The sequence below is a fragment of the Perca flavescens genome, chromosome 7 (assembly GCF_004354835.1).
Source record: "Perca flavescens isolate YP-PL-M2 chromosome 7, PFLA_1.0, whole genome shotgun sequence".
Taxonomy (NCBI): domain Eukaryota; kingdom Metazoa; phylum Chordata; class Actinopteri; order Perciformes; family Percidae; genus Perca; species Perca flavescens.
Window position 1 is genome coordinate 47,064 of NC_041337.1, and position 15,187 is coordinate 62,250.

General features: G+C 39.8%; 1 protein-coding gene across 6 annotated transcripts in view; it reads left to right on the forward strand.

The window, feature by feature from the left end:
• Window positions 1-379: 379 nt before the first annotated feature.
• The window catches only part of vps13d (vacuolar protein sorting 13 homolog D), a 117,185-nt gene continuing 102,377 nt past the window's right edge, over window positions 380-15,187 (forward strand). For 5 of the 6 annotated variants that reach the window (XM_028583732.1, XM_028583733.1, XM_028583735.1 and 2 more), the window contains exons 1-8: window positions 380-853; window positions 1,570-1,744; window positions 2,264-2,341; window positions 6,674-6,864; window positions 11,208-11,288; window positions 12,559-12,675; window positions 12,871-12,975; window positions 13,747-13,917. In XM_028583732.1, the coding sequence (XP_028439533.1) occupies window positions 1,648-1,744; window positions 2,264-2,341; window positions 6,674-6,864; window positions 11,208-11,288; window positions 12,559-12,675; window positions 12,871-12,975; window positions 13,747-13,917 (840 nt within the window). In that variant the 5' untranslated portion in view covers window positions 380-853; window positions 1,570-1,647. The other variant, XM_028583736.1, reaches the window with a different exon arrangement.

Consider the following 15,187-nt stretch of genomic DNA (forward strand, 5'->3'; position numbering starts at 1 on the left):
GCTTTAGCACACAATGATTTTAGCTCTGTCAGGTATATATCTAGACTGTGGAGACATTGGCGCTCCTGTTTGTATATTACAGGTGAATGTTGTTTACCTTTTATTAATGAATATGAATTGTACTGCATATTTATTGCTATGTTTGTAAATAACATCATGTACTACGGACCTTCCATTTATGTCCTGAATAAAGTCATTATTATTATTATTATACATATAATGCAACCCTGTTTTAAGTTTTGTAAATATCAATGATACATTACAGTGCATTGTTTTAAGCTGGTGCAGTGCTTTGCACCAGGGAATCCAAAAATTACCGTTTCAGCGGTTTGACTTGAACGCCACACGATGGAACGGTTTGTTTTCGTCACATGACAGGAAGTAGCTAGCTATGTGTTGGACGCTCGCTCTACGCTTTTAGGAAGTGTCTAAGACGCATAACTCTGAAGCTTTGAAATACCACAATATCCATTTATTGGAGAATTAAGTGTGTTCTCAATTAAAATGCACGCGGTTCGTGTTATTTTTTGGTCGGATTTATCGCCAGCTGTCTGTTTTTGGCTGTAAATAATCAACATTCGGCTGCTAGTTTTAGCAAAGTGGCTAACGTTAAGTAGGATCACAACCTTGCCCTGTCCGTCACCACAAACACGCTGTCTGCTGATGGAAACAGCTTTTCAATAAACCTGTCAACGTTAGTTAATGTCGGAACAGTGGCTGGCAGTCCGCAGTGTGCATTTCTTGTCCCTGTAGACATGTCCTGAGTGGGTTTGGACACGACATGATGACCACCTCCTGGCAGGGGACTTTGGCTGGCATGATGCAGAGCTAACGTTCCAACGGTCGTCTGGCGGTGAGTCACAAACATTAGCTACTTTAACGTTAGCTGGAACGTTAGTAAGGTCATGATACGATGCTGCTTGGATGTTAGCTTAAGTTGAATATCCTAAAGTTACTGTCACTCTAGCTAACTATAATGCTGTCATGGATACACTAGCTACGTCAGAAAGCTTCAGTCTGGTGTCGGCCGCCAAATTGTTGCTAATTAAATTAGCCTAGTTGTCTAGCTCAAAAGTAAGAATACCAGTTATCCCTAAACATTAGCTAGCGTTACACTTCGTTAAAAGACTTAACACAGACTAAACTAGCGTGGACAAAGACACGCAACTCCCTAATAGAAGTAGCTAGACTTGAGTGGCCTTTGGTGTCCTCAGTCAGTATCAGGAAAGACAATACTGCCATTGTCATATCACAAGAAAGCCCTGTTGGTCAGTGTTAACTTTGCTTCGCGTTTGTTAGGCACGTGCCTCATGCCTTGTATGATGGAATATATCGACAGACTAACAATTGAGTCACACTGTAGCATGTAAAGTACCTACTTGTAGCTATGAATAAAGTCACTTTTTAAAATGCTTGACTTTTAGAATGGACTTTGATGTAAATGATGGCTCCCCCATACAGGAGAACAGAATGTATAGCCTAAAAAAGACAGAGTTCATATCAACTTAACATTTATGGAAACCACTATATATCTACAGATTAATAACATGTATGTCCGGTGTTTATTAGACATTGAACTTGTCCCCTGTGACGTGTACAAGCGAGAGGCTGGTGCTTTACCCGCCTCAGCATCCCTGAGCCAGCAGGATGTTGGAGGGCCTTGTTGCCTGGGTGTTAAACACATACCTGGGGAAATATGTCAGCAACCTGAACACAGATCAGCTCTCCATCGCCCTTCTGAAAGGTAATTACATATGCTTCTATCTTTCGGTTTCTATTTGCAAAGCATGCTGCAGTGTTCCAGATGTTTGAAGGCGTTTTCCTCTCCGTCCTCCTCCATCTCCTCTGTATTAAATCAGCTTGCATAGACTCAACACTGAAAACGTTTTTGCTTAACTCTATTGAGTTATACTTATAAAGCTGCTTCCAAATGATCATACAATCACCAGCTTTCTAAAACCGTTTAACACAAACTGAACCATAGAACCATCATGAAGGGAGGTTTTATTGGATTACACTGCTTTAGTTTCAGCTAAGTGGAGTGAAAAAACAGACCACTAAGTATATGTTAAGGTAGGAACTGTGTTCAAACATTTAAAAGCAGTGGTGTGAGCCTTTACATTGGACAATCCTCCGCTGACTGTGCATTGAACCGTTTTTACAACTTTAATTAGTTTAATTGAAATCTTGAACAGCTTTTGGAAAGGCGAGGCAGCCTAAGCTTGGCAGAGACAGTGTTTGTCTGTTTCCTTCCATTCCTCAGGTGCAGTGGAGCTGGAGAACCTCCCTTTGAGGAAAGATGCCCTCCGAGAGTTTGACCTGCCATTTGAAGTTAAAGCAGGTGAGACACACTAACTGATGACCTCACAAAGTTTAAACACAACTAACAAGTTACTCCCATTTTCCACCGGGCGCTGCGTCCCACAAGTGTGCGTGAAGCGGCTCTCTGCTCCGCTAAAGATATGCGCCAGGTCTATTTTTACACGAGCCCTGGGGGCGTTTAGACAGCAGGCAGGAAGTATAGGTCTCCTCTACAAAACCACGGACAATGAGAGATTGGGGTGGAAAAACATAATATGACATCACAGATCCTTTTTATCAGGATAACACCAGAAAAGAGAAGACATAGAGTTTAATTACAGGAGTGCTTGGAGGGGAAGGTAGATACTAGCTAATAAACACAGGATTGTTCTTTAAAGTTCTTGTAGAGACAATATAATCTGAGAGTCGGGCAGACGCTCCACTTCTGAGACACTTCCGGTGTGGTATTGCGCGTGGCGGAGGACGGAACAAAAGGTGGGAAATCTACAGGCCTGGTGGGAAATCTACTGTACGTCAGTGTGATTTTATTATTATTTAAAATAATTGATGGAGCTGATGGAGTCATTATGGCTGGTACATGGCCATCACACAAATGTCATTATCTTAACTAGGTCCACTTCTTCAGTCAGCTACCAACACTGCTGCTATTGTTTGATTCAGTTGATCTAGTTTAAGTTCACCACCATCAACCTAGCAGCTTGTTTTCTTTCAAGTTCTTGACACTGTACATTACCTATGTTTTACATTGTGCCTGAGAATAGAAGATATTCATTAATTTTGATGGACCAATCTCAACAAAAAGTAAAATATATTTATATAGCGCTTTTCACAGATAAAAATCACAGACTGCTTTACATATAGCATACATATATACATATTAAGATATACAATTAAAATTATAGAGTAATGCATAAAAATAAAATAAAGTGCGGAGAGGTTATCCAAAGGCCTGTTTAAAAAGGTAGGTCTTCAACTGAGTCCACAAAGACAGCAGAGCGTATTGGAGGAGGCATAGCGTTCCAGAGTCTCGGTGCTACGGACTCAAAAGAACGGTCCTCACTGGTCCCAAGTCGGGTGTGAGAGACGGTGAGGAGATTGGACATATTGGACCTTAGGGGGCTTGCTAAATAGGGTTGTATGTTAGTGTGAGATGTTTAAAGTGAATCATATATTTCTCAGTTGGAAAAACAAGATTGGGTTAGCTGCTTTACGTGGAAAGGACAAACCAACATGCAGAATGGTAGAAAGGTACTGTTTCACAAGCCTCTAACTGAGGTATGAAGACAGAATAGAAAAGAAAATCTCAGTTTTTACTCTTTGTTTCACTTTTAGTAGCTTGATTGCAAGTTTCTCCTGGAGGCCGTCATCAAAACAAACTGAATCAGGATTTTCCTGTCTGGTGACGTGCTCTAATGTACAGTATGAGGGAGGAGTAGCATTCTTTATCATAACTGCCTTCTCTCACTGCTGAAATGAAAACAGTCTCAGGGAGTTTTGAGTGGTGCTGATAGAGGGAAAGTCAGGGAGAAACATGAGTTCTAGAAAGCGGCAGACATGAATCCGTGGGCGGCCCAGTGAAAACATAATGGCTGATTATACAGCACATTGTCCTTATAGACAGAATCACTGTAATGTCACGTTAACAAAAATATAATTTCTGTGTGACATCTGGCCATTGATTTGAATTGTGAAAATGTGAAATCAGCAAACTTGTTTCTTTCTGTTGCCATTTTCAGCTGTAACTGTAAGGTTTAAAGATATATAGTTAAACACGGGGGTCCCACCTATCTGTGGTCTCTGCTGCAGGGCTCAACGCTAGCTTTTTTCCCAAGGAGCACATGTGCTCTTAAGTTGAAAAATTTAGTAGCACATAAAATGTGTTAGGGGCAATGAAAATGTATTAAATAATGTGTTTTTCTTTAATAAAATGAATACCAGGAGACATTTACAAGCAAAGTGATTTCATTTATTTGAACAGAAAAAGTATAGCCTACTAGGTTTTTAATTTAAAAAAAAAAAACATTTAATAATAATTTCAATTATTTGCACTTTAAACTGCTTTAAATTGTATATGGTTCAAGGTTGACTTATTGTCAGTGTACAAAAAATGTCACACTGAAACTAGACGGACTCCTGAAGAATTCAATCCAGTCAGCTAGAGTGACACTTGCATGTAGGACATTAAATGGTACTTTCAAAGACCGTATTAAATCTGGTCAGTTTTGGGATGGCTAAAAAAGTGTCTGTTTGCTTGGAAAATTCCACTACTATAGGGTAGACTAAACAACACCACAATTGCTTTAAATAAAAGTATACCTGTTTGATGTATGTTTTTAAATTTGATCTTCAGTTGCTGCCATGTGCGTTTTGTGCCTGTTGGGTTTGACCTGAACAAAAGACACGCACATACACACAAATGTTGAATAAGTTAAATACTCGAGATTCTACTTCAATTCTTTTTTAAATTAATACTCACACATTGACTTGGGCAGTGTTCTGCCAGGCCAGCTCATTTTCTTTTGCTCTTGCAACTGTATTGCTCTTTTTCTTAAATATATGTTCATATTCCCCATAAGCATTTATTAATATTTCTAACTCCACTACAGCTTTTCTGTCCTGTTGCCATGATGGGTCATGTTATCTGTATTCCATTGATGAGTGCTTTTTATATGCTCGTGCATGCCCTTTACCCAGGGTTAACTTAAGTGATACAGTGGGGAGAATAAGTATTTGATACACTGCTGATTTTGCAGGTTTTCCTACTTACAAAGCATGTAGAAGTCTGTAATTTTTATCATAGCTACACTTCAACTGTGAGTGCATGCAATAAAATGCAAATGAATTACTTAAAAATCATACAATGTGATTTTCTGGATTTTTGTTTTAGATTCCGTCACTTACAGTTGAAGAGTACCTATGATAAAAATTACAGACTTCTACATGCTTTGTAAGTGAGAAACCTGCAATATCGGCAATGTATCAAATACTTCTTCTCCCCACTGTAGATGATTGACCTAATTCTTATCACCTTTTTCTGAAACCGGAAACTTGTCGATACAGAGTTCCGGTTTGAACTCCAAGTTAAACCGGCTTTCTGAAATAACCCTCAAGTGACATATTGTGGTAATTTTTTTATTTAATACAATAAATATATTGCATATTGGACCTTTTATTATTTCTGAAATTGAGTTTCAGTTTGTATGGTAGAAAAACAGTTGTGAATAAAGTGGTAACATGCTTTGGCATATAAGGGGAGACGCTAAAGCATTTATTGCTTTATTTCAAACAGGGATAAGATAGTGTAAGACAATACATGTATTGCATCAGATATAGCACAATGCTAATTTGCTAATGTTGTCTCTCAGCATGTATAAAGTGCACATATATAGAAAAATATAATTCCACATAATAATAAGTACACCTGTATGACAGACCAATGTGTAAACATTCAGAGAGGCATGATAGGCAGACTTAATAACATGACTCTTTTAACATTAGTTTTAAACAGACTAAAACTAATACACTAGTATTTGTGGGGAGAGCACTTGTTGTTGAGCAATGTTTTATATAATGGTCTCCCCTTGTGGATTATTTTCTTTTTATTATTTCATCATGTGCTGTTAAAATAAATAAAATAAAATAAATTGTTTAAGGGTTAGGAGGGCTACACCATGCAGCATCTTATAAAGTAAAGAAACATTGGTCATAAAAAAATATTCTATTGTATTTTTCCTTAGCAATAATGGTATGAGTTTGTTTCTTTTTTTTCCAGTGCTTTAAGAGCTTGTTTGAAGGTTCAGCCTGGGTTAGCATACTGCATGATAAATCCATTTAACAGCTTCATTCTGCGTACTACTGATTATGTTCTGTTTAGGAACTTCATTGCTTTGAGCACATGGTGACAGTCAAAGGGCACATTATGGATCATCACCCTCAGATGCTGCAAAGACATTTTACTCTTTCTTTTATATATTGCTTTGTACTCAGTAGTGTCTTAGAGTAGACTATCTCCAGATTGTAATGCACACTGTCTGTTAAAAATGGTAAGTCTCAAGAACAGGCTGAGCTGTTTTTTGTTACCAGGCATTTAGCTGTTGTCACGGGCTCATTAGTGCTGCAATGAATGACAAGGAGCATGGTTTGCCAGGCTATAACTCATTGAGATATTTAAATGGCAATACAACACTTTAAGCAGATCATTTAAAAAGATTATCCTAAACATCCGCGGAAGCTTTACAAATGGACTCATATTATTTGGTGCTGAAAAAACAGATTTGCATGTTGTTTGAACAGAAATGAGCAGGCTATGTTTCCTCTTGTGTGATCCATTCATTATGATGTCTTTCACCAGGTTTCATTGGAAAGATTACTCTCCAGATCCCTTTCTACCGACCTCACAGTGACCCATGGGTCATCTCCATGTCCCAGCTCAACCTGATCATTGGCCCTGCCCAGCTTCTAGACTATGATGGAGAGAAGGAGAGAGAGGAGGAGAAAGAGCGCAAAACACGCCTCCTCAAGGCTCTCGAAGACAAATTCAAAGTAGGTGGATCAACACTACAGATTATAAATTGTGCTTTTTGTATGGAAAGGATACAAAAATTCAAAAACATTCATTAAGCAATTAAGTTTTCTTGTCTCTAATGAGCATTTCAGCCTCAGAGTGATATTAGAGTAGCTACACTCTTGTGCATCATATTATAGCACACATCCTCTACACCAGCCTCTCTCACCTGGAAATGAAGGGAACCTATGTGAGATTGCTGTTCACTGACTACAGTTCAGCCTTTAACACTGTAGTTCCTCCGGGCTCGTCACAAAACTCAAGGACCTGGGATTAAACACCTCACTGTGCATGTGGATCCTTGACTTCCTGACAGGCAGAGCCAGCTGGTAAGGGTGGGCGGACACACCTCTTCCACCCTCATCCTTAACACCAGAGCACCCCAGGGCTGTTCCTACTTAGCCAGAATGGAATGATCCTCTGTTTCATAAACCAAATGTTCCACCTCTGTGACAATGGGACAGTGAGATTGGCAGTCAAGGCTCCTTAGGGTCACCCCTAATTGGTTGATTTTTTTTTTGTACTGCATGTCACTTTACACCAGGCGTCATCAACTACATTATTCCAAGGGCCAGAATTTTTCTAAGCTGACACTCCAGGGTCCAGACTTTCAAATAAAGAAAAACAAATAAAAGAGCCTGAAATGAAAAGTTGACATGGAAACCGCAGCTTTAATGAAGAATGGACTGATTAGTAGGCTACACATTTGTTTAGTCGTCATTCACATGCATATTAGTAGCCACATGGATTTTTTTTGGTCTTATAATATATCCAGGATTTACCACTCCAGCGGAGAGGATGGTTTGTTGACAGCAGCTAAGTTTACAAGAATTTGTCCAAATTTCTTAGACTACAAACCCACATCTTTAATTTTTGCTTGTTTTGTAAAAATTCACTAGGCTATTTGCAGAGTAGCGCGCTGTGTTTGTGTAAAACGGCTCAATGGACGAAAGTGGACTGCGCAGACAGAGCAGATTGAAATATCACTTTTTACATGTTTATGCCTGTAGACTGGTAAGTAGGTATTGATAAGTATTGACTTTTTTTATTGAAGGTTTTATTGTACTTACAGTAACAAGTGTAGTGTTAGTTGCGCCAGCGGCCGTTGATAATCGTCCCAGTTAGGTAGGCCTACATGTGCTGCGTGTTGTAACGCACACACCTCTTGGCTCTGCTGTGTGTGTGGAGCGCGGGCATCGCTGTTCAGAATCCCGTCTATCTTCCAAAATGCAACGCTTGTATCCAAATGAATTGTGCTTGAAGCTGAATGGCATTTTGTCTGGTTTAGACTACCTGGGTGTTGTCCAGTTTGACTTAGATCAACAATACCGAAACTAATCGGCATGTGAATAGAGATGCAAATACAGGGGCTGGGTTTGTGATCTCCCAGTGGAACGTTACCTGCTGTAAATGTTCGAAATGCTAAATACCAGAACACATTTTTTCCTCTTCACATTTTCTGAATTCATGATTATTCTGCAATCGCTGCTTTACACCAATGCAATTGAGGTTTTGTTTCTAAACCAATCAAAATATGCTTTTGATTTTGACCTCAAAATCAAGAGCGTGATTCCCCCAGCAGTGGCAGGCTGTGTATTTTACACCTGGGCCTTCAGTACTATCCTACAGCAATTAAACCACCTTTGAATAACCTCACCATGACACTAAGACATTATCGTTTGGAATAGAGAGATTTAACACAAGGTTCAACACAGAGAGAGTTTCAATACACTATTGCAGAGACATGAATACAAGGTAACTGAAGCCATCACTTTCAAGCAGTATGGCAGGATGCTGCATCACATATTGTCCAAATTAATGTAATTACCAAAGAAACAGAAACAAACCCACAACAACTGGTCACATTTACTCATACGACGACCACAAAGCGATCAAAAACACAAATAACACAATTAGAAATCAACAGGCCTCCCCACAAATTTCAGCCAAGCTGCTGGGGCTCAACACACAAACGCACAGCAGCCACTGACACTGCTCAACCCTTAATACCAGCAGCAACTATCTAAAGCAAGCATTAATAGCTAGCAAAATCATTTGACTAAAATGCAGAAAAATCCAACTTCCAAAAGTTGCTCATGATTTGATGAAAAAATACATTCTCCTTTCTTTCATTACTTTTACATCTAAAACTCTAAACGAACTTTAACGTTACTGTTACGGTTATGTGACGCTAGCTAGTTTAGCTTCTCGGCCACCGTTTATAATTATATACAATTATACTGTTTTATTGATCCCCAGTGGGGAAATTACAATTTACTAACTGTTCCAAAAAATGCCGACATAGCTGGCTATGGCATGGCTAGCTGTCAAAGAATACGCCCAACAGGGCAAACTCAAAATTTGATTGGCTAAAGAATATGACAATCAACAACATTGTCTCCTGTTTGCTTAAACAGCAGAAAGATTCACTCGAAATTCTGAAGGCCTCTGAGTAGATTTTTCACCTGGAGACAGCACACGGGGGAATCTGATTGGATAAAAGCTCTAATTTATGAAATGCAACGGAAGCCGCAAACCGAGGGAGAGAGTAGCAATGAAATTACGGTAATAGACTCATGGGAATGGACTTTGTAAAATATATATATATTTTAGAAATTAATATCTAATATATATATTATATAATATAATATAATTTCCTGATTTTGACAATCTGTTGGCCAGCAGAGAAGGCCTTGCAGGCCCTGATGGCCCACCTCTGTCCCCCATTTTTTTTCCTTCTACACCCGCGCACGTCCAAAGAAAACAGACAAACAGCAAGGGAAAGTATGTGGCCTCCAACAGGACTCCATGTTGCCTTTGGGTGCACCTAGTTAAACTAATGGTGCATTCAGTTGTGCCTTGTGAACTCTGAAAAACTCAAACTGTTGTTGTAAATTACCCTTCTGTCATCCAGTGGCTCTTATTGTGGCATTGCTGTCCCTGTTGAATGTTTTTTATTTTTTATTTAATGGATAGAATTGTGACCTTAAAATCAAAATTGAATCGTGACCCCTATCCTGAACTATTGTTTCTATTGTTTTCTCACGATGAAAGCACGGGTTGTTCTCGTAGCAGAAGAAAGGGTTTACATGTCTGAATTGTCCCACTCAGGAAAACAGACAACCTTACCTAAACCGGATAATGGAATTGAATTATGTAGCTTTTATATATATATATATATATATATATATATATATATATATATATATATATATATATATATATATATATATATATATATATATACAGAACCGAAAACCGTGATACGAACCAAACCGTGGGTTTTGTGAACCCTACCACCCCATTTCGGTTCTGTACGGTTCTTCAGCATACAGTATATAGCTTAATTATCCACAATGTAGGATACAGTATTTAATAATTCTATAGTTATATCATGTAGCCTAATCATGCACAAACTGAATTTGCCTTGACTTTAACATTATTAAGACCATCTCTGAGGAAAGCTAGATGACATTTTGATACAGCAAGAGGGAAGACATTGTTGTGATTTCAACAAGCTTTTCATTTATTTGGCAAAAAAAAGGAGAATGTGTATTGCCATCTACAGGAACTTATGTGCCTTTTTTGCACATGAAGATTGAAATATTACAGAATATCAATTGAAATAACTTGCATTTATCAAACTGCCAACTTCAGTGTAGCTCTTACAAAAATGTATCCTTTAAAAGAAAAAGAGAGGAACTCTTAAAGCTCCGTCTTTTGAATAAGTCAGAATACGTTAAACATAAAAACAGTTTACATTGTTAGTTAATTTCCTATCCTGGGCTGGGACACACATACGGTTTGATAAAGTACTTATTGGACTTATCATTGCACTTACAATAACGACCATAGCTGTCAGGCCCTCCTGTATACGTCTCCTCTCCGTTTTTTCCTGCATCCACCGTGTGTGTGTTTATGTGTGTGCGCGCGTCAGTCGCGGGGAGAACTAAGCAGCCCCGCCCGTTGCAGAGACCCGACAGGATCTAAACTGCAGCCGCTTCAGCGAGTGAAAAAACGGTACAGCGTACATTGATGTTAAAATGTATACAGGTTGGCATGATGGCCTGAAATGTTTTGCACGGTCTTTCGCTGTACGTTTTGTTGGTAACTTGTTCACACCTCTTCTTTCGCGCGAAAGGGAAACACACCGAGGTCACATACGGGCACAAGGCCACATTGCGCACGCGTCGAACCGTGCGGCACACACATGTTCCGAACCGAGACAAGCGGTCGGATGTTTTTTCATGAACCGTACCACCCCTAATACATAAATATATAAATATATATAAATATGATGGTATGTGTTTGGTTCCTGCAGAGTGAGTGTGAACAGAGAGGAGAGTCTTACTGGTCTTCTGTCACTGCCTCAGTGGTCACCAGGATTGTGGAAAACATTGAGGTAAGCCATCTAACATTAGATACCAGAGCTGGGTCTGTTAAGCCCAGTTCATACCAAAGATTTGTGACGAGACAAAACCGTTTTAGAATTTTGCAGAGAAAAGTTTCAACGCTCTGAACTGGCCCGTCTCAGCTCGACTCAAACCAGCTGATGGTGTTGCTGCGACTCACCTCGTCAAGTCTTCAGAGGCTGGTTTTTGGAACGTAAGGGACATCACCTGTATCAACAGCCAATAGCGAAGTCAGCTACAAACTATAGAAATACAATGCTCTATAATCCCTTTTATTTCTGTTACAAACTGGTAACTGGTCGAAATGGCAGAGTTTTGTCCCATTGGTGTGAACTGGCAGGTTTTAGAACGCTGCAGACCGGTGTGTTGCAAGTAGTTGCAAGTTTTAACTTGTCTCGTTGTGAATCTTTGGTCTGAACTAGGCTTTAGAAACAACACATGTATTCTATACGTCAGCAACAGTCCCCCCTGCAATGAACAGTACCAGTCAAAAGTTTGGACACACCATCTCAATCAGTGGTTTTAATTCATTTGTATTATTTCCTACATTGTAGATTCATATTTAAGACCTCAAAACTATGAAGGAACACATTTGGAATTATATAGTAAACAAAAAGTTTTAAACAATAACTTGTTAAAAGCTGCATGAATCAAGAATGATGCAGCATTGTTTGTCTCAAACGTGTCTTTACCATGTCATGTGATGAGCTACTTCAGTACCCAACAAACAAACATTACTGGGACCACTACAGCTATACATTTAATATCTAGATTCACATTATAGACCCCCACTGCTGACTTTCCCTGTAACTATTTGGACACAGTTGAGCACATTGACCATACACAGTGCAGCAATGTTTTGACCTGGTCTTTAGCAGTCTGAGTTAGTCAGATTAGTGACTAACAAACTTGGAAAGACATGCACTTGATTTGGTGCATTCAGACTGCTGAACTTTGGAATACATTTTTGGAGGGATCAAGGACTGGATTTTGTTGCCCATCCCTTACCTGGGAAGTCCATTATGAAGGGATCCTTTAATGGCCAGTATGTATACAACTGTGTGATACAATTATACAGAACTCAGGCAAGATTTGAACCTATATAAACACTCTGAAGAACAATACCTGAAGAAGTAAAAAGCTTCCAGATGTCAGGACTGTAAACTTTCACACTGCTTTCCTGACACTGCAGTCGGCCAAATGAATCATGTAGTTGTTATTGTTGAGCAACAGACTGACTTTGATTTGGTTTGTGTATAGCTGAAAATCCAAGATGTGCATCTTAGATTTGAGGATGACGTGTCCAACCCAGAGAAACCCTCTTCCTTTGGGGTTTGCATCAACAACTTTTCTGCTCAGAACCCCTCCAAAGAGACGGTTAGTGTTCACTCAAAGCCTGTGAAATCACACTTCATTACTTTTCATTTAGGCTTTTAGTTGATAGGAAGAATTTAAAGATTCTTCAAGTGATATCTTAGTATGTTATACTGTGTTTATCGTTATTATCTTTATATTGTGCTTGATTCAGGACTAGCACAAGTCTTTGCACTTAGATTTTCTTTGTATTTGCAGGTCCAGAAGCTCCTCCGACAAAAGCAGCTGGAGATAGAAGACTTCAGCGTCTACTGGGACACAGAGTGTGAAATGCTGGGAAAGCTGCCCACAAATCAGATCCAGGTTAGGACAGTTAAGAGTATGAGAGCTCAGTTCTGAACTTTGAGTTTTCCATTTCACTTTTTGGCTTTTGCTTTTTATAGCTGAGCAGTCTGAACCGTACAATAGAGCCCTTCCTGTTACTGCACACAGCACGGCATACATCATTGAATCATAGGGATTTATTGTTTGTATCTAGGGTTAGAACAGGCATGTTGTACTTCCAGGTGTTGTAAAGTGAAAGACCACTATGGTTTCTGCCACTTTAGATTTAATCCAATAAACAAACTATCAATACGTCCACGGATCAGAGTTCTGGGACTGCCCTCGTTTGCTCAACAACCGTATGTGTGCCTAAGAACTGAATGTTGAAGTATAGAGAGTTACATTTTCAGTGAGGATCAAATGCAGTTTTAGAGCAACTGAATTATATTTCATAACGTTACATTCAGTTTCAAGTTTACTGGATTTCAGTTTGAAACTAATGCATTCAATTAACATTAGGTGATTCAGATTCAATTAAACAAAACAAATTATTCAGTTTTAAATGACATGTATTTATGCCCATATGCGTCCTCCTGTCTGAAGGAAATACATTTACCCACATGACTAAAAACACTCTAATAAAGTCATAATGTCGGTTTAGGTATATTTGATACTTGAATGCCTAAGCATACCTGGTAATGAATCATTTTTTACTGAAGGTGGAGCTCTTGTACTTTCAGAGCTGTGGAACCTGCTCTGGAATGATCTCTAGCCCTATATGAATAGTGTGATTGTTTTGTACCTGTGCAGGATGCCATGACCCAGTGTATGCAGAGCCGTGAGCATCAGTACATCTTTGAACCAGTGTGTGCCTCTGTGCTGCTCAGACGAAACACCTCCAAGGAGCCCCTGAGGTCCCGACACACCCCACGCATTGAAGGCCAAGTTCAACTGGAGCCCATGTCCCTACGCCTGTCTCAGGTCTGTACCAACACCTGACAGCCTTCTTTAGTTCAGCTGGAGTCCATGTCCCTACGCCTGTCTCAGGTCTGTACCAACACCTGACAGCCTTCTTTAGTTCAGCTGGAGCCCATGTCCCTACGCCTGTCTCAGGTTTGTACCAACACATGACAGCCTTCTTTAGTTCAGCTGGAGTCCATGTCCCTACGCCTGTCTCAGGTCTGTACCAACACCTGACAGCCTTCTTTAGTTCAGCTGGAGCCCATGTCCCTACGCCTGTCTCAGGTTTGTACCAACACATGACAGCCTTCTTTAGTTCAGCTGGAGTCCATGTCCCTACGCCTGTCTCAGGTCTGTACCAACACCTGACAGCCTTCTTTAGTTCAGCTGGAGTCCATGTCCCTACCCCTGTCTCAGGTCTGTACCAACACCTGACAGCCTTCTTTAGTTCAGCTGGAGTCCATGTCCCTACGCCTGTGTCAGGTCTGTACCAACACCTGACAGCCTTCTTTAGTTCAGCTGGAGTCCATGTCCCTACAACTGTCTCAGGTCTGTACCAACACCTGACAGCCTTCTTTAGTTCAGCTGGAGTCCATGTCCCTACACCTGTCTCAGGTCTGTACCAACACCTGACAGCCTTCTTTCATGTCCCTAAGCCTAATCCAAGGAAAACTGCTAGGCGAGAAAACATAAGGACTCCGGGAATGATGGAAAGAGAGAAGAGAGAGGAGCTCAGTGTGTCAAAGGTAGTCTAAAACTATAACAGCATAACTAAGAGCTGGTGCAAGGGCAAACCTGAGCCAGTTCTATAAGGTTGGTAGATGAATCTGATGACTATGAAGAGAAGCAGACTTCTCCCTCTGACACAGCGCTCTTTAATTTACTCACTCATTCATTCATTCATTCAGTCTGCACCATTTTTGTCATCTGCATGGCAGACTATAAAATGCTTTTCTCTTGAACATGGCTCGTCCTTTGGTCGACGATCCCGTTAATGAAGAAGCTGTATTACTTCACAGGGCATTAAACATGATATAACAGATGATATTGAGGCCCCGACTACATGTGTTTTCCTTTCCAGATAACCTATTTGATCACCTATTTAAGCGGTATCATTTTTCCTCACAGTCCATCAGATATATAACCTTATCCGTCCTCATATCACTAGCGTCCACCAGTTTTCACCAGTAATATTATACTTGTGATGAAATATGAAATTATTACACTATATTGGAACTTAAGCATTGACTCGAGCAGCAATTTTCTCCCATGCCAATTCTTGCTCTTTTGC